The 27056-nt window shown below is 42.8% G+C and overlaps 1 protein-coding gene across 1 annotated transcript in view; it reads left to right on the plus strand.

Annotated features, from left to right (window-relative positions):
* The window catches only part of KCNU1 (potassium calcium-activated channel subfamily U member 1), a 193476-nt gene that overhangs the window by 37379 nt on the left and 129041 nt on the right, over positions 1-27056 (plus strand). The window contains exons 23-28 of the mRNA XM_080568382.1: positions 5223-5300; positions 9063-9202; positions 12683-12880; positions 13134-13237; positions 14329-14465; positions 15041-15154. Coding sequence (XP_080424508.1) covers positions 5223-5300; positions 9063-9202; positions 12683-12880; positions 13134-13237; positions 14329-14452 — 644 coding nt within the window. The 3' untranslated portion in view covers positions 14453-14465; positions 15041-15154. The remainder of the gene's footprint in view (positions 1-5222; positions 5301-9062; positions 9203-12682; positions 12881-13133; positions 13238-14328; positions 14466-15040; positions 15155-27056) is intronic.

Here is a 27056-nt window from a genome sequence, read left to right on the forward strand (position 1 = left end):
GGTGGGCAGCCTAGTCCAATTTCTGTAGCTACAGGTTTGCAAAGGAATGGTAGTCCAAAATTGCTCGTGGAAATATGCCAGTTCCTCCTGAAAATTCTGAGTGAAGCTTCAAGGTTTCCAGTGAAGAGACAATGGTTAGAGGGTAAATGGTAACCAGAGCTGGTAACTTCTGTATTTACTCACAAAAGCACGTGTGAGTGGAGGCCCTATTCATCCTTCAAAAGGAGAAAAATAGTACCTCTCCCTTGAGGCTTGAGAAGGTGGGCGCTCTGTTCCCATGCAAACAGAGCTCATAGCACAAAACTGCAATGGAAGCAAAAACAACTTCAGCCCAGTAGAATATTTATTGTGTCTCTTCCTTCCTTAATTTGGCAAAAGAGCTAAGATTTGTCCTCCTCTTGAGAATGTGGAAGTATTAATTAACTGAAGACAGACTGAGAAATGGATGGTTCTCTTAAGTGTTTCCCCTATACTTTATTATCATTCTAGGCTTTTAAAACAACGACTGTGCCAAAGAAAAGATTAGAGTGAGGCAGAGAGATTTTTTTTAAATAATAACTAGACAAAATAACACCCGCATACAGTGTATACTATCAGAACAGAAGAAAAATGATTTATAAGGTATATTTGAGTAAGAGGTAATTGTGACTTGAATAGATTACTTTTAACTAATGTATTTATCGCTACCTAGATATAAAGATATATGGAACTCTTTATTGATTGTATATAGAGAGGAAGTAAATAATATGTACTTATATATATATAATCTATATTTCTCTGTAGTGACAGATACAGATACTGTACCTACTGCATCTTTATATCTATATATGGAAAAGAGAGACACTCCGGGCAAAAAGGGTATTTCATCCTATCAATCACTGTCCTACTACCCTCCAGCATTTTTTTTGTTTAATGACTCATAATCATAGTACATGGTGTGCAGAGCTCTGAACTACAATGTGTGTGTATGTATCACAGAGATGTGAGCATCTGTTCATCAAAGCCTTCCCAAGCTGCCTTGCAGAGTTCATACTTATTTCTCTTTGAGGTGGTAGCTTTTGGCTCGCTTTGTCTCCTTCCAGCAGAAGACCACAGGGACTTAATGCTGACATAGGTGTGACAAGTTGAATAAGCTCAGGCATGGCTGGTTAGACAATTTACCAGGCATATCACCGTCAGAACCACCACCACCTGCATGCTTAGAGTTCTTTTTTTTTTAATTATTATTATTATTATTGTTTAAACCACAAGCATGTATTTTTTCCCTCACTTCCCTTGGGTAGATGGGCATGTGGTGAGTTGCATCAGAAAAGTGGATCTTGTGGATTTAAATCTGTTCGGCATCCTTGCTATCACGAGAGAGGAGAGACTTTTGTTTAGTGATACTGAAAAAACAATCAAGTTCTATAGTGACAAGGTCCCTGAGAAAGGCTGTCTAAAGGAGTTCTTCTTGTGCAGAAAGAGGCTAGCAGTGAGAACGGTTAGAGCAGAGACAAGCAGACACAATTATTTGTGTATTACAGCTAACACTGATACAGCACATCAGAACCAGTCCAAATACACAACACCTTTCAGCAGTGAGCAGAAGTCAGGGCTGCTTGGTCCACTGTCCTGGCTAAAGAAGGGCCTAGGCACCAGAACAGGCATGGGAGTCAGTGCTTTTGGATTTCCTTCTGGTTTTGGGAAGGGTCAGGATCAAGTAAGGGACATGTTGTCATAGCTGCTTCTATTATATATATTATCTATACTCTAATATTTAGCTCTGAGACTTGTTTAAAGCCAGATAAATTCAAGCTCACAATGTAGTAATATACAGAGCAAATTATTCTTGTTATTACACATTACTGTGATCAGTTATTTCTGAAAGATTGATTCAAATTAGAGGGGTTAGATTCTGGTACTATTTTTACTGGAATAGCATTGTCTTCCTCTAGCTGAGAAAATACTGTATTTCTAAACCCACTCTGGTTTATCCATTTTAGGTCTTTCACTTTGCATATTTATGAGGTACCTATTGCCTAGCTCAGATGCTAGTGAGTTGTTGCTCCATAAACTGACTACAGTTCCAGTCTAATACATCTTTGGCTACTCAGTTAAGATCATTCCTCAGATTTACAGTGTTTTCTGCAGCCAGAAAAGCAGTATTCACTTACAGGATATCATCATCAATAAAAAAAGATATATTTACAAAATAAAGCTAAGACACAAGTTTCACTTCTTTCTCCAGCCAGCCACTAAATCTGTCAGTGATTCAGCCTCTGTAAAAATTAGCTCCCTCTCCTTGTACGTTCATTAGGTATGTTGTTTAAAAAAAACAGCCAATTTTCTTCTTTGCTGCTGTAATTATAGGCCTGCAATCTTAGGTTAGGATTCTCATAGCAGGAGCTCCTGCTGATTCAACTGCAAGATTAAGGCTGTGTCTTGCGCTCTTACAGGGCTTTGCCTCTGAAAGCCTCCAGGCACATTACAAATGTGTGCTCCTACAAGACAGTAAATTACTGGTAGGTTGTTGCCACCTAGTTTTGGATCAAGGTGCCCAGAATGGAAACAGAGTGCACATCCCCACTCTCACTGTTCCAATTCCTCCCTCCCTACTTCCCCCCATTATTATTTTGTAGGAATTAATCTCAGAGAAGACAGAACTTTTACTGATGAAATCAACGGGATTCAGCAAATGGGAGTTCATGGGAGTCAGCAGATGAGGAGAGTTTCTGGGAAAAGAGAGGCTCAGATTCAAACAGGGAAAGGATGGCTTTTATCAGAATTTAATCTTTCTCACTCCCTCTCCCCACAACAGAGTAGAGCCACCGGTGGGTTTTAAGTTATGTAAATATTAGCAACGTAGCCAGGCTGTGCAGGTGCTGATCTAAAGTTGGTGTTAGTTCACCCCTTGCGGTGCTAAATTACAGCAATTTTTTTCAGTGAAATCTGCATTTTCCACCAGTTTAGTACATGTGGAGTGGGTGCTTTCAGCTGCAGAGTTACAAAATCAGCAAGTTTAGGAAAATCCTGTCTATTTGTAGGAGAAACATCTAGGAGAGGTTGTGCAGTAAAGGAAATGAGCAGCAGAAACTAATGCATACAGGAACACCCCAAAAGTATGGCAGTACTGTGGTTTGCAACCTCATTTTTTGAGGGAGAAGATGAAGTTCCATTTAAAACTTGGATCCAAGAAACTTGACCTCAATTAGCATTAGCAGCTAAGAGAGGAAGTGGGTAGGAAAAGGCAGCAGAATAGGAGGGAAAGTGAGAAGAGCGGACAATGGGAAGCTAGGAGAGCTTTCTAAAGCTAGATGAGTATGCAACTGTGATTTAAAAAGAAAAGACAAAGGCTGGTGTATCTCATATAGTAGTTGTCATTGCTGCTGGGACTGCAGCTGACTGGGCTGGATATCCAGCTACCCTCCCCATCCAAATCCTTTCTCATCTCCGGCTCTGGTGTTGTAGAAAAAGCTACAGCATTTTGCTTCCTAACCATAGTGAACAACGTGCATTTCTATGTAGTTGGATGGAAGGCCCTGAGTTCCCTCAACAGCTCAGGTGCTTTGGTAAGCATTGCAGCAAACACAGTCTCACTTCGGAGACTGTAACAGGGCACAAAACAATTGTATTTCCCGTGGTTTTAGATTTCAGTGTGAGCCTTTCACACCCAACCAACCCAGGCCCATTCTGTGCTTTACCTGCCTGATGGGGTAGAGAATTAGACAGCTCTTAGAGAACCAGACCCACACAGAGGTAAACATTACTTACACTTGCAAGAATGAGCGCCTAGTAGGGTCAGTGCTGATGCCAAGGACTTCTAGTCTTTCCCATGGAAAATTTTAGGTTTTCCAGTAATGCTGTAATTATCACCCTGTCATGTCACAAAGCAAACAGGTTGGCAAACCTAGGTACCGAACTAAATAATCTGTGGCATAATCTAAACATGTAATGGTAATTAAATCTGACAACTTAATAAGCTACTGAAATTCAAATGTACAGTAGTAATCTACAATTAAGTAATCTTTTGTAATAGCACCCTGCCAGTTTGTAAGATTTCAGGTGGAGCGCTGTGTACTGTTTCATAGCAAAAATATTGACATAAGGGAAAGGTATCCAGGCAATGATCAGACACACATTCAAATCAACTGGTACAGTACATGGAAAGGTAAAATAAAGGCAATGATTCATTTCAGGCATTCAGTTGCACTGTATTCAGAGATGCCTTGCTCTACCTGGGCTTTTTCTGCTGTTTTGAGGGGTTGTGATGCCTGACATCCCTAATGAGGTTTTTGTCAGTCCGTCACCTAACCTCAGGGATGATTGATTAGAACAATGGTCTGCCTAGGACCCTGTTGGGGCCTCCATCTCCAACATTCGCTTGCAGCTCAGAGGGGGGAAGGAGCCATTGCGTAGTATCTGGATGTTGCGAAGTTCCATTTCTAGCAAAATCCTCAGCGGAGTTTAGATTTCATCATTTTGAGTGGATAATGTGCACAGTGAGTAGTGTTCCTAATACTCAGTTACCCAGATGCTGTGCTGGGTAGCAAAGGAAAAACTCAGACATAATAGAAAGGGAGACGAGATTAGATATAATCAAAACAGAGCAAGCAGATTTTGGATTGGGCTTGATTCTACTAAGTCAGTGAGTTGGCAAGAACTGGGAAGGAATAAGGACGCACGCTTCTAGGAACTTCTGGATTGCTTTTTTTATTTTTTTTATTTTTTTTATTTTTTTTGTGATGGGTTTTCCGAATTCATGGTGTATACTTTTGCCTTCATTCCTACAGCATGTGTCCCATCCAGTTTTGCAGAACCTTCTTGAGGGAGAAGGATAAAACACGACGCTGTCCCTCAAAAACCCTCTGTGTGCAAATTGGCTTACTGGGGGCTTTGGGCCAAACAACTCTGTAACCAGCACTGCTGCACCACAGAGGGTAATTATATTTCAGTTACGATGTCAATAAGCAGCTCCCAGGAGAGTTTTTTTTTTTTTTTTATTCTTTGAAGCCATGAGAGAATAAAGTAAGCCTTGGAAAAGCAAACCAAGGTAAGAAACTTTCTAAATATAGGAAATGCTTTGGGATTTTTGCATGACAATAACATTATTTTTAGGCATAGGAAAAAGATTTCCTGCATTTGTCAGTCTGAACCATTGTGCATTGTTTTCTTTTTTTTCCCTCCTCTTTTCTGCTTCTACCAACATTCCTCTCTCCTCATGTTGTTATTGACTGTTTCTACAGATGCTGTTTTCAGAGGAAGAGCATTGGGGAATCAATCAGAGCCATGTTATAAAAGGATCCCCATCACTACAGAGCTGAGTAAGTTATTCTTTAAGAACAAATTTCACAGAAGCAATGTGTGTGCTGCATTATTTATTTACCCCAGGCCCTTTTTAGAATTCACAGGCAGAAAGCGACAAGCACTACATGTCCAAGGAACATTAAAAGGTTTGACTTAGATGTTAATTCACTGGCTTTGAAGGAGTCAGGATGGTTTATCAGGAGAATAAATAAAAGAAAGTGTTACGAAGGTCTCAGTGTGTAGCAAAACTCTGAAGCATCCATTTAGGATAAAGATAATGTCCTTTTGTAACAGACTTCGCTAAGGTAAATAAATCAGAATTGTATTTTCCTGGTTTCCCCTTATTTTCAGTAAAGAAATAGAAACCACCAAAGGCAGCTCTGCTCAGAGGATATCTAACTTGCCCTTTGGCTGTGCCTCCCTCTCTGATGAATTTAAAAAACACAGAGGAAGGCTGCGTGGCCAGTTTTCATCTCACAACAAAACGAGGTGAACCAAAGCCTAATTCTCTGTTTCACCCCTGCCCTTTCTGAAGCACTGGTGATGGTTCCTTCCTCTTCTCTGGATTGTGGTGGGAGCTGCTGCAGGCTTCCTCCTTGTAAAAGTGGCCGTGAAAGCACAGAGCCTCTTCCAAGCAGTCTGCACTACAAAGCATTGTACAACAGCTGCACAGAGTCCAGTACTTGCGTGGACCTGCGTGCGTGCCAGGACAGCCAGAGGGTGCAGGTGTTTTACTCTAGGCCCCAGACACTTCTGTCCTTATTCCACAAGGCTCAGCCTCTCTAGCCTGCATTCATAACTGAAGCAACCTGTGGAGCTCTTTCATTACTACTCTTGGCTGTTTTTCATCTCTGTCTTCGTCTCCTGGTAGTTACACACTAGGTCCATTAATTAGGAACACGTGCACTGATTAACTGATTACTAGTAACATGGCAGTCAGTGTCACAGCAGAGCGGTGTGGCTGGGCTGCCAGTCCCCAGTGACATGGATGTTTAGCTCCATTTAGAGTGCTGACACAAGAATGTGCCCACCAAATTAGCATAGCATGTTGCTAGGCTTCATGGCTGGCCTCTGATCCATTTACTCAGGCTTTTTTTTTTTCTTTCCTTTTCGGTGCAATGCTGGTAAATGCTACGTGGGCTCAACACTTCTGGGAGAGGGCCTTGCTTTGCAGTCCTCCCCAGGTTTGCAGCTGAGCCAGGGCTAGTGAGTAGCATCAGCATGTAGCAGGTGCTAGCAATACTTAATTTCAAAGAGGCTCTGGTGTACCACTTAGTCCCAACGTGCACCTGGAGAGCTAATAGGTCAATTTGGGCAAAGCTGTTAGGTCCTGCGTGCTCCTTAGACTAAAACTCTGAAGAACTAGTGCAAAACAAACAGCAAAAAATAATGATAAGATAATGATGCCTTCTCCAGAGTCACTTCAGAACTGCTGAATTTCTCAGCGTGATATTTGGATATTCTCTTGCACTGTGGTTTAAACTTTTATTTGTGTTGTGTCCAAAAGTCTCAGAAATGTTTTGAGCTGGCTACTGAGGCCCAGCTCCTCTGAGAAGACATTGTGCAGTCAAGCTAACGTCTTCAGACAGGCATTGCACCAGTGTGATTTCCCTCCAGGATGTGGTGTGTCAGTGGAGGGGAAAACATCTGCAATCTGTTGACATAACTTGGATTTTAGTCATGTCAGATCTTTGACAAAATAATGAATCGAGCCCAGTCCCTTAGCACATGGATGCCTGCTCCATTTGTAGTCTTCAACAGCATAGAAATATGTTCAGAGTTACAGGGATGGGCTAGGAAGGAAAATAACCCCAACAATTTAAAACCTGGAAGCTCAAAACAACTAAACAAAAACAGCTGGAGCTTTCTTGTGATTGTGAATAAGCTTCCTGTAAATCCCTCTGGTAGACCTTGATCTAGACAAATGCTCACTTTTGTACCTATCTCTAGAAACAAGCTGCGAGGAATAATCCTCATGTGCCTGAAGCTGCAAGGGCTTTGCACGTCCCAGGCCATGGCCCTCTTCCAGCTCGTAGCGCGCAGGGTGCGGACCAAGAGCCACCCGTATCACTTGGTGTGTCTGACACACCGACACAGCAATGCCGTACGCACTGCTCGTGCTGTTGCTGTTCAAAACCTACCGCAGGAGAAGCTAAGAGCCTTAGGGCCTTCGGTTGAAATCTTGACACCACTGAAGTCGAGAGGAGTTTTGCAATCAATCTTGACGGGCAGGAAGCAACGTATTCAGGAAGCTGAACAGAGCCAGGCCCGCGGAGCCTGCTTGCCTCCGCGTTGCTTTCTTTGTGACCAGGACGGCGTGCCAGTGCCCCCCTGAGTGCCACAGGTGTGCCGTGGTCCCGCAGAGCTGTCCTCCAGCATCTGCTGAGTTGATGGCACGTAGTCAGGGACAGAGTTGACAGAATTAGCTGAGGGCCTGCACTCCTTTAAAGGGGGCTGGAGTATTTTTTTATTTCCTTGAGGAGCAGGAGAGTTGTGTGTTGTCGTCATGCTTGCACACACTGCTGCTTCTCCTTGCCCAACGGTGAGGTGTGCAGGAAAATAAGAAGTGGGTTTCTGCAGGCTGAAATCCACCAAGTTGAGTGCGTTTCAATATGTTGAGTATCTTCTGAATTTGTGAGCTGTTCATTGAGGTTACAGGCATGTTGTAAATAGTCATTCCTCTGAAACAGTGGATTCTAGAAACCCTTCTCATAAAGGGCCAGAGATATGGGGGAGAAATAGCAAAGTCATCTGCAGAGAAATAAGAGTTTTGCCAATATGTAAAAGAGAAATAAAATAGTGTGGAGAAATGAAGTGGGTCCCTTATTGTGGCTGAGACCATGCTTTTCATACCCAGACTCTACAAGCTAGGCAGTGGAGTCACACTGATTAATACCAGATGCAGGGCCAACTCCTAAAGGCCAGGGAGGGTGAAATATCTGTATTGAGAATACATGGCTGAAGGATGACACTGACACTGCGCGACAACAGGAGGCATTAATAGTATTGTGATTCTGGCTAGCTTTAGTCATCTTTTAAAATGATACACTCAAATGCCTCCTGGCCCAAGGGGACTTAATAGAAATCAATCATTACTTACACAGAGTTACTTGCTCTATTTTTTAATGGTAAGACGTGGGTTCTTGATCTCAATTCCTTTCAGTCCTCCTGTCTGTCTCTAGCTGTGCTGCTGTCATTCATCAGCACTCTTACCGGCAGCGCAGGAGTGCCAGGACATACCTAGCACGTTGAGTAGCACGGCAGGGGCCTTCTGCCACGCTGTACTTAGGCAATTTTCTGAAAATAGAAAGCAAGTTAAAGAGGAATCACTTTCTGAGTAGGGGGAATTCTGCAAGACTATCTCAGACAGCAAGAATAAGGTTGACAAACTAGCAAAGATCCCTGTAATAGTAGGACAGCTGTGAAAGGAACTCTCTAACCCCCATTTAAGCCAACAGAAATAGTAATTCTGTTAGTTCAGGAAAACGAGCAGAAGAAATTAGATTATTCCTTTCTTTTTCGAAGCAGGTAAATCAATTTTGGTCTGCTATCTTAAAACACTTGCTTGAAAAATCAGTCTTAGGCTTGTGTCTTTTGTCTCCCATTGCACAATCAGTCAGCAGCACTGACTAGTTTGTTCCTCTTTCCTTTACTAATGCAGCATGCTGTGGCTAGTGCTGGACACGGAACAGCAAGCTACATTTACTAACTTTTCTGATTCTAGATGGCTTCCCTCTGTTGCTAAGATGTCTTCTGTTTCTTCTTTGCTTATCCAATAGAGTCTTCACCAAATGCCCAGTTCATTAATCAGGCTCCCAGCGGCAATTCTGCAATTCCAGAGCAAGATCAGCTTTCCACCACTGCTGCCCCTGCAGGAGCTATCTTCTCAGATAGCTTCTTGAATTCTCTTTTGTCTATGGTAAGTAGATGTATCACAAACTGTCATGTTTAGTGGCACCAGAGTGTTAACAAAGCGATTATCAGCCAGAGTAAACCCACTTAATCTAGCCTTAACAATGGTCAAGGCTGTGTGTGTCAGAAAGGCAGGGGAAACCTTGCAGAGACTGGTGAGGTGATGAGTTACTCTGTGCCCTGAGAATTATACATGTCTATTCCTGTTCAAGCAACTTGCTAATCGTGGGATCTTCCAACCCTCTTCCTTGGGCTGGAAGGGACCTTTAAAGACCAGCTAGTTCCAACCCCCTGCTATTGGGACTAATCAGTGGGCCTCTTTGATTTCTTGGGGTAGTGGGCTCTATAGACTAAAGGCAGCTCCAGAAGACATTTCTCAATGCGTGCTCTGAGCAGCAGCAGCTCTCCCTGGTTTTGATATACACATAAAATTATTTGGAGGAACTTTTAGAGTGTTTTCATAACTTCTCATAACTTCCCCCCTCCTCCTGCTACAAAAAGTATTTGGAGCCAGCCTGATTTATTTACTTTTTGATTGATAACACGAGGTTACAATCAGTCCCTCTAAGGGACGTGCAGTCACTGAAGCCAAAACTGCTTTCAGCACGAGCTGGCCTCATGGTGGAGACTCCAGCATTGATGCTAATGGCTGAAAAGATTATGAGGAGTCTGAATTCTTACCTGTTCATGTAGAGTGGATTTTTATAAGCCTGGCTGGAGGTGCTTTGGTGAGCCAGAGAATAGGCAGCTTTCACTACAATGACTTTATTTTAGCAGCATGGGCATAAACAGAACATCTAATTCTTCTCATCTGTCTATCTGGGACGTAGGCAGAAATGCACACTTAAGTTCGGATGGAAAATCTGTTGAACTCAATGGGAATCTCTCAGTGGCTGTTTTCTGAAAAGGTATAAAACAAATTACACATATGTGGACTGCCACCGATCCACAAGATCAGATCAGATTTTAAAAGAAGTGCTTGTTTTGATTCTCTGTAAGTTCCTGGCAGTGTCCTTTTAAAAACATTTGCACCATGAGGATTAGATACATTGCACCAAAAACACAAGGGCAGAGGGAAGGTGGTGATCCCATCGTGGTGATATAATCGTCTTAAGTTGCTGTCAAACCTGAGTGATATTGATTGTGGTGACACACCTGTGGGTGACACTTAGGTGTAGTTAAGCCAGGATTTTGGCAGCAAACAGCAGTTCAGTTCATAAGCTGGCATTTCTAAAACTGACTTCTCTTTTTTTCTGAAAGCTCCTTTCTTCCTCTTTACCCTGATTCTCCCCGTGCTGCAGTCAAGTTCCACATGCCTTGCTCTCAGCTCATGTCCGAGGGGATAGTGCTTGGGTGGCAGTTTTGCAGAAATTGAATAAATACAAAACAAATCTCTCAAAGGGATAAGCAGTCCAAAATAAGTGTGTCAAGTCCAGTTATGCTTTTCTGAGAAGGTGTTAGGGAAAGTATTATATAGCTGCTACTCACTGATATGTCAATCAGCCAGATGGTAATTAATGACTGCTAGTGTCAAGTGTAAAAGTAACTCGAGACATAGCATGACCTGTCTTAAAGGATAAAATTTCACTCAGGCATAGATTCCAAGTCTGTCCAGGAATGATCAGCACTCAGCTCTGCTTTAGAGTAGAGGGGCACCTTAAGTCAGATTCAGTCAAGTCTGTAAATACAGGGAAGAAGGAGAGAAATAAGCTATTGTTTAGCAATTACAGTATGAGGGAAAATATGCATGAATGTGAGAAAAAAAAGGAAGAGAAAAACCTTCAGCAGTCCACTGTCACCTCCTTTTTCTGTCACTAAATATCTTTTGTAAATATCTGTGTGTGAGACGCTCAGAGCAGGAGTGCTGGATTTTTTTTAGCTTGAAAGGCGAGTGGCAGAAGAATCTGCATGGCACAACGTGGTCTGTGAAGTGAAATGTTACCCCTTGGACGCCTGAAGCAGAACTGGCATTTGTTTCAACATGACTCTTGGAATGGCTGTAGGCAGAAAACAATTCAATGAGCATGGCCAGTATGGCTCAGGTACTCTGAACCCTGAATTCCCGTCCTGACCCAGCTGTGGGTTCCTAAGCTGTACAGGACCAGTTCTAGAAGCTAAGTAGCGGCAGGGACTTAAGGGGACCAAGCAGCTGCTTGGCGAAGGGAGAAGGTTTCTGCCTTTGTGTGCAAGGGCATTCCTAGGCAATGTGCTTATCTCAAGCTGTAACCAAACAACTGGCAAAGGAGGTAACATCTCTTGGGCACGTTTCAGAAATGTTGCATCCTAAAAGTCAGCTTCGAGACCCACTGAATACAGTGAGCTGCTTCCTGAGTGTGCGCGCGCCAACACGCGTGCACCTCTGTAGTTTTTCCTTGCCTTTCAAACTCCTGCAGCGTAACTCAGCCTAGAAAGTACAGAATGAGGGTGACATGCAAATCCTATTAATTCATCCAAGTATGGAAATGCAATCCTTTTGATGTCAAAAAGTACAGCAATGATATGTTAAAGAGCTCAGCACGCTTCTGTTAAATATGTAAAGCGCAGATTCCCCTGAAGCTGTATCACTCCTGGATAACTCTGGACTATAGCTCCTTACTTTAAAAGGCTGAGAATTACTCTAACAGCATTATAGCCTTTTGCCCGACAATACGGTCAGATGTTCTTAAGCGGATTTGAGTTTAGCTTGGATTTAGTAACACTGTTCCTTCTCTGCAGCTTGTTTAGTTTCTTTGCTCAGGTGAATGCAGGTGACAGATGCCACGAAGTGGCTCTGCGTAGGAAAAGAGCTTTTTGAGAAAGGGTGGGAAATAAGTTATTTGGTATATCTGAACCCTGTGCAGATAAAAAAAAAAAAGTCTGTGTGTGGGGAATGCTGTGCCTTTTTTGGCTTCAAATCTGAATTTTGACCATGGTATGTTTTGTGTTTTTTTTTCTTTTTTTTTTTTTCTTCAAAAAATACTGAGATAAGGGCACAGAGAGAGGTTTTCATAATGCATGTGGCAAGCCCAGGGACAGTTTTCTTCTGCACCTGTAGGGCTGAGCAGGGTAATTGTCCTCCTCGGCCTCACCTTGTACAGTGTGCTCCTACTCAGATGACATCGGAGCTGCTGCCCACTTTCCTGGCTCTCCTGACCCTTGACTGGAAAGCCTTCTCAAGAAAAGAATGTTAACAGAGCTGACTCCCATTTTTGCTGTCGAAAATTTTCTCATTCAGGCACAATTTAGCACTTTCTATTAGAAGAGTGGAGGTGGGATCTTCTGGCTGCTCTTTGAAACTGAAATGGGTTAAGCAGGTGGTGATCCATAAATGTTGTCAGAAAACTAAACGTAATTAAGGACTAATTGAAGTATACAAAAAAAAAAAAACAACCCTGGAAGGTGTCTGTCTGATCACATTCTCCAGGCTTTCACTGGAAAATTTTGTTTTCCTTCCAGGAACCAAGACATACACTTTTGTCTTTGAATTTTCATGGTTTCTTCCTTCCAGACCTACTACAACCATCACATCTTGGCTCTGCTGCAGACTTTGGTGACAAGTGGGACGAGCCCAGCACTGGAGGAACAGCTGTTGGAAATGGACAGTAGGCTGAGCAGAAGTCCTGATGACATGGTCCAAAATGCCTCCCAACTCCGATGCAAACTGGCACTCCTGCCGCTGTCTGAGAGGTTGTTAATGGGTGTCATGGTGAGTTGTATCACCGAGAGGTGCTGCACGGACTCGGCTTTCATCCCTGCTGCTAGTACTTTAGGGTATAGGCTGGTTGTGACTACCTGAAGTTTAGTTTCATTCAGCTGAAGCTCACTGTGGAGTTTAAGCCATATTTTAAGGAGGCCAAAGATATCAGCCTTATTTTATATTAGATTTTTAAGCTGAATTGGGCTGAATTGTCCACTTTGGTTCCTTTGAGGTAAGAGTATTTTTGCTTCTTTTATAGCAGGAGGGCTCCTTTAGAGACGTTTACTGCAAAGCTTTAGACTTGTTTGGGATACTCTGCTTTGGGCTCTACCGGCTGATGGAAGAGCCCAATCCATACAAGAACAGGCAAGTACACTTCATTTTAAATGGTACTGTAAGTCAAAAGATGACTAGTCATGGCTGAACTACTTATTTTTGTCTTGAATTTAGACATCCTTATAGACAACAAGGGCCATTTGAGGCAAACTGGTGTGTGGTCTGAACATGGTGCTCTGATTATTTCTGGAGATCCAGTGCTTACTGGCACTTGTATGAGATTCCCTTAAGTTCATTTAAAATGTGATTTATCTTTTCTTCATTAGAGATCTGCTGGAGCACTGAGTTAGTAATGCTGCGGAGGCCAGGGATTTCAGAGAGTTTGCAGGCAGAGAGAACTTTCTTTATGAAGACAGGCTGACGGAATGGGGTTGTTCAGCCTGGAGAAGAGAGGGCTCCAGGGAGACCTTATAGCGGCCTTCAGTACCTAAAAGGGGCTGCAGGAAAGTTGGGGAGGGACTCTTTGACCGGGAGTATAGTGATAGGACAAGGAGTAATGGTTTTAAGATACAAAAGGGTAGATTTAGATTAGATATAGGAAGAAATTCTTTACTCTGAGGGTGGTGAGACACTGGAAGAGGTTGCCCAGAGAAGTTGTGGCTGCTCCATCCCTGGAATTGTTTAAGGCCAGGTTGGATGGTACTTTGAGCAATCTCAAAAGTGTGCCTGGCCACAGCAGAGGGCTGGAATTAGATGATCTTTAAGGTCCCTTCCAACCCAAACCATTCTATGATTCTGTGATTCATCTAACCTGTTCTACTCACTGATTCTTTCAGTTTCAAGGTTTTGGTGGTTGCTTGAGCTTCAGATCTCCTAGAGAGACATTTACTTTGATTTAAAGATTTTCAGCAATCAAAAAATTATCACATCTTTCGGCAGCTGTTCCAGAGACTAATTAGCTTCATTTAAAAATGTATATATATTTGCCATTCCTAGGTTAAAAGATAGGTAAAGTTAAACACTGCACATTGTCTCATCATTCTAAAGAATTCTGCAGATGCAATCAGTCATTGCAAAAAAAAAAAAAAAAAAAAAAACCCTGCAGCTTTCTTCCTGTCCCAGGTGCTTACTACAAAGACCTCACAAAGCAGCCTGAATCTCACATACCAGTGCTTTTTCAGGTTTGTGATTGCTCGGCCTGCCAGTGATTTGAAGATGTTGCCTACAGATCTGCTTTTCTGTCTTGTTCCGTTCAACGTTGCAACAACTGATGGCCAGAGATGGGAAATGGAGAGTCAGTTATGAAGCAAGAAAACAGGTAGTACAGACACCTCCATGCCAGAATTATGAGTTTGTGAAATGCCTTGCAAATAAAGAATTGTACAAGCTATTAAGATCCCACAATAAATTTTCCGTGTTCTTATTTCTTAGGTGGACAGTGGGCAATTTGAATGTGGCTAAACAGCTTGAGATTAGTATTGAGAACAGTATTGTTATGCTCTAACAACAATACCTATCAGAGAGTAAAATGCTCTCTCTGCAAGGAAAAGGGCAAAAACTTGAATTTCTGCTGAGCACTGCACAGAACAGACCTAGCTGTATACAAACACAATGACTCCCATCGAGTTTAGAGATTCCCTGCTGAACTTTCCAGTTCAAAGACTCCAGCACTCTAAAACGCACTTTTCTTGCATGCAGAACTGAAGACGTTGGATTGATATACATTAAAAGAAACATAACAAAAAAGCACAAAATCCCCCATTAACTTATGGCATAAATCAGGTCCCGCCCTTATGTTATAAAGTCAGTTGAGGGGAAGCAGGAGAATTTTTTTTCCTCTCTCCCCCTCTCTCTCTCTCTCTCCCTCTCTCCGTTTCCCCTAACACTAATTAGGTTTGAAAGACTGCAGCTTGAGTCCAGATACCACATGCCGAGAAGAAAGGAACCCAAACAGCTGACGCAGAGTTCAGACTAAACTAACTGCAAGCTCCCCAGGGACATCACAAGGTAAACCTGATAGTCTCTGTCATTTACAATCATTATCAGGCAGCTGAGTCTCTGTAATTTTACTAGGGAGCCAATTAACAGATCCCTGAAGCTCAAGAATAAGGTCTTGGTCCTTTTTCTATTTTAGACAGGAAAAAGGGGAAAATAAGCCTTTGTTGCAAATCAGTACTCCAGAAGCTTTCCCACCCAAGGGAATGGTCAGATCTGGGCTTGCCTTTTTCCTCTTGAAGAGTAAAATAAAGCACTGAACTTAAGTGTCAAGCCAACTGGCTTTAGTACCCAATCTGCAACAAACTGGCTGTATAACTTTGGGTCAGTTATTTAACTCTCTATATACTATTGGTGCCTACTGCATGCAGGGAAAATAATAACCTACTTCTTAATTTAGGTAATTAAGAGCTTCAGGGAAAGGACTGTCTCTTGTGATTTGTTTAGCCTAGCATAAATAGGTACTGATTGAGGATGAGACATTTAGGAACTCCACTCAAACAACATGAGTAAGAAGCAAGAAAAAAAGTTTGGACCAAAACTCCAGATGGAAACATATCTGCTCTTGGGGAAGTTTGGGGTTTGGATTCAGGTCTGAGCCTTAATGTGTTGGAATCATCTTCCTGGAACAAAATAATCATACATTTTCAGTTCAGGGCAGATTGCAAGTAGGAATCAGTGAACCATGCTTAGAGCAAACAAAATACCATAGGAAGCACGCTTTCCCATTGCCAGCCCTTTGCAGACCTGAACTTGAGCCAAGACAGTCAGCTGATCTCCTGGTAGGAGTTTTTTGGCCTAAAATCGCCCTGTATATACAAACTTAGATAAGAATTTGTGCACTGGATTCTACTTACCCTCTGGCAGATTGAGGCTTCAATAACAGTGTCTCAGTCCATTCCCTAACATGCGTTGTTTTAAACAGACAAGGTAGAAGGAAGAGCCTGGGAAGGCTTTGCAGTCTCTGATCCAACTGCAAGTTTTAGGAAGAGCTGAGATTTCACTACGAAGGACACCTCATACTGAGATCCAGCAAGCTTTCTATCTTGTCGTTATCTGAACCCTTCTTTATTTGCAGCTGTAATTCAATCTAAGCAGGGCACAGAGGAGGTAACATCATTTTTTTTCTTTCTTATTGTTCTGTTGCTTTTAAGTATCTACACGTGCATGCCTGGACCTCTGTGTACTGATTTTAAGCAGGTCTTGTGCTATGGGAAGGCACTTCTATTAAGAAAGTTGCGAGGAAAAACAAAACTTGTTTACTCAGAACTTTCCTGAGTGGATGAGAAACTCAGACTATCTTGCCAGCAAATTCTTCTATCTGAAATCATCTGCTTTTCCTAGAAAATAGAGGCAAATGAGCATACTCCTTCATGACTGAAATTCAGGACCTATCGGGTTCAGCTCTAAGGCACCAAACATGGGAAATGCCAGTGTTACTCCAGAGCTATGTTGCATGGAGTAAAAGTATAACAAGTGGTGTGAGTATTGTTTTTTTGTAGGAAAAAAAAGAATCTAAGGAATCCGCAGCAAGTATATCTCTCTAAATGTTCCTTGTCTCCAAGGTGTCTTAGGTGCAGGACTGCCAGTGATGACGCATGCCATGCTTTTCCCCCGTACATTCACGCTATCTCTGTGTGTGTATGGGGGGGAATATGCCCATTTCTAGTCATAGAGCTTTTCCAGTACATCATATTTTCAGTTGCTTTACCCGCAACTGCTAGAGCGTGTCACTTACTGGAGTAAGGTGGAGCAGGGAGAGATGACAAGGTGATGAAGGGACCTCTTTCACTTTGCTTATTCCACCTTTTTGTTTAGTTGCTATCTCTGAGCAAGCAGTTCTGCTTCTCATGCAAGCAGGGGGAGAGAAATCCTAAGGAAGGTAAAAGCATTAATGGGTCAAGGCCTCCTTTGCATAATTCTATTATCACCAGGAAGATTCTGCAATAATCATGTTAGGCATGTGCTCTGGAGCATCAAAGTGACTTGTCTTACCTTACTTTTTGATGTTAGACAGGTTTAAATGCTTTGTACAGATGAGGCACCTCAGACAGCTGATCAAGAAAGCCTGTGCTGTTCAAGCAAAGCAAAGGTCTGTTTTGTTGCTGCTTCCTTTTTTTTTTTTAATGTCAACAATGTCACATTCTTCCAGCAAAGAATAATCTCTGTTGTCACAAACTGTGAAAAGCAAAGGTGTAGGAGAGAATCTGTGTCTGGGGGCATGCAAACACGCTTTCTGAAGCTACCACCTTGATTCTTCAGCAACAAGATCTTGTGTATTGGTTGGGTCATATATTTATATACCTCTTGTATAAATAAGTTCAGCTTCTGCAGTGAAAACCGCTGTGGTACACAAAGCTGATACAGGATCTGTGCACTGTAGTTTGCTAATCTGTACCCCTTCTGAGCTGTAAAGGTCACCTCAGTGTGTGGATAGGAGTTAGTAAGTTTTATTTTTCAGCAGTGCTAACAGTGTCCGATTGAGTTCTGAAACTTTTGTGCTGGATACCATTAGAAGTGGTCCCTGACCTACTGAGCCTAGGTGGTATATACAAGGAGGAGTTACCAGGGGAGTGAGGAGTTGTAGCTTGTTCAAAAGCGCGTATCAGATCTGTGACGAAACCAAAACCAGAACCCAGGTTTCCTGATTTCTAGGCTAGCATCTTTCCCACTGGGCCATTTTGCATCTCGGCTTTCAGATCTCAGCTCCTGATCCGTGTGCCTATCCAGATCATTCCCTTACCAGTCTGGCTAGGGATTTAACGGTCTCTTCCAGAGGCGGCAGGAAGGCTGCTGAGATAGTCTTCATGGGGCACTGCCTGACTGTTTTTCCATGTGTTGTGAGATGGTCAGCCTCTGTAAAGAAGCAGGGAAGTACCACCAGACGGGAAGGTTCCTCCCCTGGGGTTAGCTGGCAGGGCAGCCGACTCAGTTACGTGCCTTGTCTGGCTCATCACCTGGGCCACAGTCGGTTCAGGCAGGCACACGATGAATGCAGCCAGAAACCTCTCCAAAGAGGCACGCAAGGATACGTAGGCTCTGCAGAGACCTGGACATGCTAAGGCATTTATCCTAACACATGCATCCACCCGGATCTGAGCACTGATTGGGGCACGCACACACAAACCTCTGCAAAGAGCACTTGCCCCTAAGGAGATGAACATACACATCGAGGCCAGGAGTGTTGTGCTCCCCCTCCTCCTGCCTGTAGCCAAATCCAATCCAGCAGAATGAGAAGTGAGGGATGTCACCGCGGTGAGCTGTGCTGGGTTTGCAGTACAGCATGTTGCAGGTGGTGACTGACACATAGTCAATGAGATCTGAGGAGAATCCAGACTCTATAAATGTTAGATGAGGCAGGCTGGGCATTGACAAAAACAAGAGGTGGCTGCAAACACCGAGTGTCATTATTCTCTGAGCAGGGATGGCGAGGGGCCTAGGATCTTCCCGTGGAGATTAACTGCTCTGCAGCAGGATGAAGTGCTGTCTCCTGATACACAGGGATATCTGGTTGTCCTGAGAACGCTTGGCAGGAAGGGTACGACAGCAGGAGCTCAGCCTTTGAGAGCATGCACAGAGTTTCCTGTAAAGCAGGTATCTTGTCTCAGATAGGATTTTACTCTGCTGAGATAAACATAAAATACCTGATGGTTTAAATTAATGCTGGAAGAGAAAGCAATCTCTCTTACTCAGTAATTGGCAGTGGGCTCTCTAGCCTCCTCCTGCTGAAGGAAGGGCTCTTTCCTACTTTCCTATCCACCTGCTTCAGCTTACTGTCTTGACCTGCCACCGATGTACCATAAAACCCCAGTCTCATCCCCCACCATCCTCTAGTGACCAGTTACGAAGGGACTAGAGCAGGTTAACTGCTGATTGCTTCCCTGCTTGCAGCAGAGGGCCATGCAGAGTGAATTAGGTGAGCAAACTGTATTAAGCAATCTGGGAGTGCATCATTAATGCTTTTTTTTTAATTGAAGAAGCCCATAGCTTGTTTAAAAAAAAAAAAAAGTACTGCAATGGCTTTGTCTTGTGACTCTGTAAGATATTTATCTGAGTAGTTGACGTTTCTTTTTCTGTTTCTCTCATCATCTGCTGAACACTCTCCCAGTGCTGGAGAACCAGTTCTTACACTCTTCCATGAGCAGCAAGGCCTCACACTTGCTGGAGATTAGCATTTTGTCTCCACCAGCATGGCTTGTATTCTGTCCTTGCTTATCCAGGCAACTACAAAAAAGAGGCAGAAGTCCTAAATGCCAGACTAATGCATCAATCATAATTCCTGAGCTGCCAGCAGTCATGTAACTGCTTAAAGACCTCAGCAGCCCTCTGGCACTTAAAGAAAAAAATCATCTAATTAATCACAGGTGAAACAGCTTGGACCTGCTCCAAAAGCCCCTGAATTTACTGCCAAGCTTTGATGCTAATTTTCCTTCTAAGTAACCCCCTAAAGAAATTTACGATTAGGTAATTAAAGTGATGAATAAAGAGATACTTAGAAGAAGGAGGGAAATGAAAAAGAAAAAGGAAAAAAAAACCCTTGAGTCAAATGCCTTAAATCTCCTCCCCTCCTCAAAGAGAAACGTTAGTCATTTTTGCACATGCATTGTCTCTGAAAATTGGGTTGGATTCCCACAGGAGACTTGAGAAATATTCTTTAAATTAATGTTTGCATAACCAAATAAAACAGAAAAGAAGGAACTCCAAAACAGATTGTAATGTCAAGGTGGTTGGGGAAGAACTTACAGCTTCTCCCTGAGAACCTCATACTGTACAACGTCTGTCAGAAACTGCCTCATGCCTTTCCCACCTATGTACCTGAGGTGAATATTCTTAAAGGCAATTAGATATGTAGGTGTGCAAATTAATTTTAAAACCTACTGGTGTCTAATGCATAACTTGAGAGCATCCGAACAACTTTTAAAGTCTGGCTATAAATTCTTAATAGGACACGAACACACAAGGTATAAGAATTAATGCTTCTCAATGTCCTCTCACGTTCTTTCACTTTTTTCAGAGGAGGAGGAACTAAGTAGCCTTTGGTTTGACTTTTTCCTTCAGGCAAATGTACCACACCAACCTCAATGTAAGGGGCATGAGTTTAAACACGTGTTGCAAAATTCTGATGGTACCCAGATGCTTACACTGAAGATACAGATATGGCCCTGAAACAGAAAAAATAAATAGGATCTAGTTTCAGTTCCAGACTGCATTATTATTAAAAAATATATATGTGTATATATATAAAACAAAAAACAAACAAGAAGCTTGTCACTATTCGGGGGTTTGCTGCCGGCTTTTTGGCACAGCTTTGGCTAATTCTTTCCTCATGGCTAAAAGCAAGTCTTAGAATCCAGCAAAAATTCCTTTCTGGCCCATAAAGTGAAATACATTGATTTCATTTTATTTTTTTAATTTTATTTTTTATTTTTTTGGCAAGGTTTGCTTGTGGTGGTGGGAATATTTTCCCTTCAGGACTACATCTTACTTTTCTTTCTACGTTTTGGTCCCAGGCCTCAAAGCGGCAGAAAGCTGCTGTGCCCTCACCTTTGGTCTTTTCTGGGAGTGCACCCAAGACTTCGCTTCACACTACATGATACACCTGACCTTTCTCTGTTAATGAATTCCTGCTGACCCCGTCACATCACCCCCTTCTTTTCTGCCTGGCACTGAGGGAAGAGTTGCTGAATGATATTAGAGGAGACCAGAGAGGATAAAAAATGAGAAAATGGCAGATTAGATCTGAGGTGACAGAGATGAGAAATAAAAGCCATTAGAGCCCATTTGCAATGTGCCCTCATTGAGTCAAGTTTCAAGGTGTTTTTCCAGATTATTAATAGCCTGACAGCAGTTTTTGTACAGGAATCTGATACATGAAATAACACTCATGTATACACACTGCATTGTAGAGGGGAAAGTAGAGTCCTCTCATTTTTTTACTTGAACAGATTTGAAATACAGCAAACCAGCCAGCTGGGTCACAGACAAAATAAACATTCTCCATTATAATCGTGGCATCTTCAGACACATGTCTCTATAGTAATGCTGTGGTATTATGAGGAGCTCTCAGAAACCTCTGCAACCAGCCTTTGCTGTCTGTATGGTCTGGGCTGCATTCAGAGTGGCTCTACAGAAGCTGTAGCGTTCTTTGGTGTGGAGTGCATTGCTCTAAGTCGTTTCAGTCCTTGGTTAACATCACCAAACCTGGATCCTGTGGGCCATTTTGGTCACTTATAATCTCCCAGGTATCTAATTTATTCAATGTGGCAGGCTTCTCTTAAAACTCTTAGTCAAGCACCATCCTAAGGAGATCTTTCCTGTCTTATCCCCTGCTCATCTGAATTACCTCAGTCCTCTCATTGTGATATCCACGTGAAATGAAAGCTAGAGAAGGAGAGGGAGCAAGGATATTTGGGTGTGTGGGAAAGAAAGGTTGAAAAATTCCCAAAGTTATACTTCACAGTTGCATGCTTGTAAAAAAGAAATAGCAGGTGGGTAGTGCTTTGAACTTCACAAGGCTTTGTGGGACGGAGTCGTCAAATATGAATAATTGTAGCTTTCTTCATAAACAATGGATGCCACAGAAAATTTGACTGATACAGTCCATGATGCCTACAGGCCAAACAGACTTTCAGCTGAAAGAGAGAAGTTCTTCAAACATCATTAGATGATGATGTCTGCTTGTCTGTGTTTGTTGCTTTCTATTAAACTTTCATTTTTTACTTCCTCATCTCATGTTGCAAACTTAGTCTACTAGTGAGAATTGCTGGGCAGAAATAACCAAATCTTGATCTATGTTAATAACACACTGCAGTGATAGCCAAACTAATTTCCAGTGAAACCAGTCAGAGAAATGTAGCGGCTAACTTTACCCACTTGTGCTGCTCCTTTCCAAACAGTCTGCAGTGTATCACGCAGCATTGTCTTGGAGGATGCGCTAGCATGCAAACAAGCGACCCTCTCTACAGATGCACCATTTTCTAACGATGGTTGCACAACCTTCGCCAAAACAAAAGGAGCTGCTGTCAGAGGTGCTCGAAACCAAAGAGACTCTGCTTTTTAGGGCAAAAGGAAGGTGCTCTTGATAGATACAGAGGAATCCTGAGATCTCAAATTGGAGTAGCAAGGTGGAGACCTAAGTTTGTGAAGAAGAAAATTCTACGTGTGGTAGTACTTACATTGCTGGACTGTCTGCAAGGAGGTGACACAGCAGCCACCTGTACAGGTCAGTCTGGAGAATAATAGAATTATATTTCCTTACTGGGATACTGAGATGAAATTGAAACAAAGGTAGCTAAATCTCTTTCCTGCTAGCCCCATCCTTTGTTTTCTTGGTCTCACAATTTATAATTTAACCATAATTGCAGTTTGTGTGCTGGCAGCCTCAGCCAGTTCTGGTTGCTTCTATGAGCTTCTGCTTAGCAGAAGACAGAAATAAACTTAAAACACTTGTTTGCTTTCTAATGAAGCAATACCCCTGCCAGCTGGTCTTTTCCAGGAGACAGATGAGACAGCCTGAAAATCCACTCTTATATTAGGGTCAATTACCTCCAGAGGATCCACATCACCTAACGTGCAATTGAGCATGTGCAATTCCTTCTTAGTTTGGTAAACCATGTGGGTACACAAGTATTTCCAAAAGACAAATTGTGTATCATTGTTCAAGAAAGCAATGCCATAACAGAGAGGCAAGGCTGAGGACAGCAGTCTCCCACTAGCTCTTGCTTTCACACCCTTACGAGTGCTGTGTAATTCCTAGGAAGTGTTGAGAAGCATTTGTGATTCCTTGCTCAGCACTTCTTGACTTCGTAGACTTGACACGTAGGCTGCGAGCTACTTTGGGAGCCAACGAGTGCTATAGTATCTTACTTTCTTCATCCAAATACTGGTGTGAAGTAATTCAGATTCCCTACAATTGCATCTTCGGTTTCCAGTAGCACTAACTCAGTACTTCGTGTTTTCTAGTGAGGTGAGTTAGGGATTAAGCACTTTGCTCTGTAACTTTCTGTTCAAGTAAGTCATGAAGACCTGGGATTCTGGCTCTGCAGGGAATTGATGCCACGTTGAATCAGTCTGAGGAGTTTTCTGCTAGGGGCTTAACGAACATTCTTCTTGCATCTGCATTTTGTAAAGTGTCTTATGCCACTGGCCCTCCTCTTCTTATCCCTTATGCTGCTGTTTATGAATTCAACTTGTCTGGGTTCTCACAGGACACCCAGTATTACTGCATCTGAAAAGCTCATCCTGCTGACCACAAACTGCCGCCTACAACATAAAGAATTTCTCTCTGATGATTTAATCAAAGATGTTCCTTGCTTTTTACTATAACTAGTTGCTTTTATTTTCACAGGAAAATGTACTTTTCTCTCCATGAAAGAATACTTTCCCAACTTTTTAAAATGTTTCTTTTTCATGCAGTTTTTCAGTTATGTTTTTTTCACTGACAATGTTATCCAAATAGTGATTTATTAATCAGCATAAGACCGACGTGGTAAATGATATTTTAACCTTGCAAGGCAACAAAATGTAAAATTGTGAATATTTTCACTATATTAAAAAAAAAAAAAAGAATAAGTCAACTCCAGCATGTAGATCTGCAGCTTGTGAAGTACCTTGCTATCCTTCAGGATGAAAGGTGCCCATGTAAAAATAAGGCATTATTATACTTCCTTTATTGCTTTGTACATGCATAATTTACTGACTGCTAAAGAAACCCCTGGTGGAATGCCTCTTTGAAGTCATCTGCCTCACCTAAGTAGTGGTTGCTGCTTGCTTCTTTCCTACCCAACTGGTTGTGATGCTGCCTATGGCAATTTCAGTGGCTAAATTCCTTCCTCCAGTAAAATCTTAACTAGTTGAACTGACTCTTGAAACAGTTCCCTCAATAAATATCAAAAGGGAAATCCAGCTTAATATAAACAGAGAATAGCAAAATGGTGCTACGTATACGGTTGAATTTCCCTTCAGGTAAACCACTAATGGCACATATAACTCTCATAATTAAAAGCCACATCTGATAGAACAAAGTCGTCTGTGCAAGCAAAGAAAGGGGAAGATGAAAGCGCCACCAGTGCAGAACAGCAGTCCAGCTATAGGCCTGTACATGTCTCTTTCCCCTGTTCTGAGAATCAGCCAGAGCCTGAAACCTCTTTTGACAAGTAGCTCCTCTGATGACAGATGCTCCCTGCAGCCTCCACAGGCTGCAAACAGATGCATTGTTCTTGCTGTCAGCTCCCCATTGAAAGGTGATTCCAGTAAGCAACAATTGGCATGATTTGTTAGCATTAGTCAGCAAGCGCATGGATCAGATTTGCTCCCAAGGAAAAGGAAAAGCAGGTCTGAGGCTGAAAAATCAGAGCTCATAATCAAGAGCTTGTCAGGGTGTACATCTTGCTCTTTGGGATGTGAATGAGGGACGTGTTGCTAGTCTTGACTTCAACTCCTTCACACTTCAGAATAGCACCTATTTTTGTCAGAGTGCTCTGGATAAATTGATCACATCCCTCTTCAGGCTCCTCACCTAGGCAGCCTGCAGCCTTCATCTCTGCGGCAATACCTGGTGACACTGGCAAAACTGTGAACTGCAAAAAAAAAATTGACCACTGATCAGAACTGGGTGAAGAGGGAGAGGCTCTGGAGTAGAATATTCATCATTTAGAAACGAGGCAGAAAAGCAAATGTTGCAACGTTGTTCCTGGTACAGAAGGATTTTATGGTACTGAGTGGCCAGGCAAGAAAACAACAGGGGAAATTCAGTGCTAGTGAAGTTGCATGGTAAAAAAAAAAATCCCCAAAATATTTCCACAGAAATGTCTCTGAATTAATTAACATCTTGAAGGGAAGAGATGTCATCAGCTCTTTGAGAAACTTTTAGGGAAGAAGTAGAGACCATTTTGCTCTTTATACCTGTAGCGTACCTTTGTCTTGAATACTGTATGCATTTCTGGGCACTCCCGTAAAACTGTCTCCCTGCTCCATTAGACATACCATAAAGTAGCTCTGATTTTTGTTTTATTATCAGTTCAGCTACAGCTGGAACAAGAATATGGACAGCCTGCCTACTGCTTCTTGAACAGCAGTCGGCAGTGGGGAACAAATGCCTGCTGTCATTTTCCACCCAAGTTACGCTACCAACCTGAGTACAACCAGCCGAGGTCAGTCTGTTACAGCAATGGTTGGCTCGTAGGCTTGATTCAATCTTTGGCTTGGAAGAATTTAGATAACCAGGCAATTTATGACCCTTCCTCTCCCAAGCTCTCCTCAGGCAGCTACAGACCCTAAAGAAATGATAGGTTCTCCCTGCCCTGGGCCCCACGTAGGCAGAAACCTCACCAACATGGTGCTAATTCTGGATTCGAGCTTGTCAGTACTTTGCTTGTTACGGAACATCGGAATTGCTCACAGTGCAAAAGTGTAGAGCAGAGACGAGCTACAGAGATGAAGCAAATGATTAACACCACGCACGCAGCCTGGAGCTGCAATTGCAACTGATTCCTATTTTATTTTTTTAAGTACATTTTGGCACTTTTTCCCCAACCCTTCCCTTTCCCTCTCCCTCAACACAGCTAGAAGTAGTCCATTAGTGTGAAAGATGTGTGTCACTGCATGCTGATCTAGGACAGAGCTCAGGCTGCTTTTCAGAGCAAGTGCCTAGAAGCGTTATTATACACCAGCCAAGATTCTTGGTGGTGATTTAAAACGGATTTTGATTTTAAAGGTGCATCTTAAAAGCACCTGGTTTTCTAAAAATGTAAGAGCTACTCAGTTCTCACTATCTGCAGATCAGAAGCTCTCGAATTAGGTACCTAAAAATAGAAGCATCCTATAGTATTAGTCACTTCTGGAAATATTGTTAACACAGCCTGATTTCCTTCTAGTCTGCAATTTGTGCTCACCACTGACTGCGTGAAGTGCCCAAGTATAATTGAGTGCTGATGGGAAAACCAGGCCTCCAGGATCCGAGCAGGTTGTGTTCTCGTTACTCTTTCCACGCGCACTTCAGTCGCAGCCTGCACCACGTCGCCAGCTGGAGATGTGGCGATGGTGCTGCCCCAGCCCTGCTCCGCCACAGCTCTGACCAGAGCTGCTCGTCCCTTGCAGTTCTCGGTCTGCACATTGCTGTGGGCGCAGATCCACCCTCTGCGAGTGGCTGCGCTCCTGCCAGCCTCCACCTGTCTCTGCCCCTGGGCAGTCCCCTTTAAGTTCTCATATCCCCGACTGGTTCTGCATTGCCATCTCTGGTCTTGACCAGTTCCTTAACCCATCCCTACTCTGAAGTTTATAGTTGTCTGAGCAGATGTCGGTGCTATTAGGAACGTGACAAGGCTGGAAATACAATTTGTTTTCATGAGAATCAGTCCCTGAACTCGTCTCTCTAAAGCTTGCAATCCCTACTGGTTGTTATGGGGGAGAGGAATTTTATTCATCTGGGATAAAAGCCTTAGAAATAGTGACCTGAGCAAAGTTACAGCTGCTCAGGATCGTCCAGCATTTGCCCCTTCTCCTTTCTATTAAGTAGCTATTCAACAAGTTAAGCCTGAGCAACTGTGTGCGACCCCATGGCTAGAGTAACATCTGTGACCGTACTCTGTCATTTGCAAAATGGAACAGCTCTAATCTCTTGAGCACACTGCTCTGCAGTGACATTTCCAGGACATCCGCACTCCAAAAGGCATGCAGTAGCCCTGGATTAGAGTTTAAAATAGAAGCATGTTTGCCTTTGTGTACAGCATGGGATCGCTAAGGAGAAATAGCGACGGGAGCGTGCGGTTGGGTTGCGTGACCTGCAGTGGTCCGGTGCAGAGGTCTCCGTGGGACGGGACGTGGGCTGCTTGGCACACCGCAGCGATGCTCCCAGCAATTTGTTCGGCTTCGTCAGGGAGAGCCCTCACCTGTTCCTCCTAAGAAACTCTCTTCA

Source organism: Anser brachyrhynchus, assembly GCF_964034855.1.
Source record: "Anser brachyrhynchus genome assembly, chromosome: 26".
In the NCBI taxonomy this organism is placed as follows: domain Eukaryota; kingdom Metazoa; phylum Chordata; class Aves; order Anseriformes; family Anatidae; genus Anser; species Anser brachyrhynchus.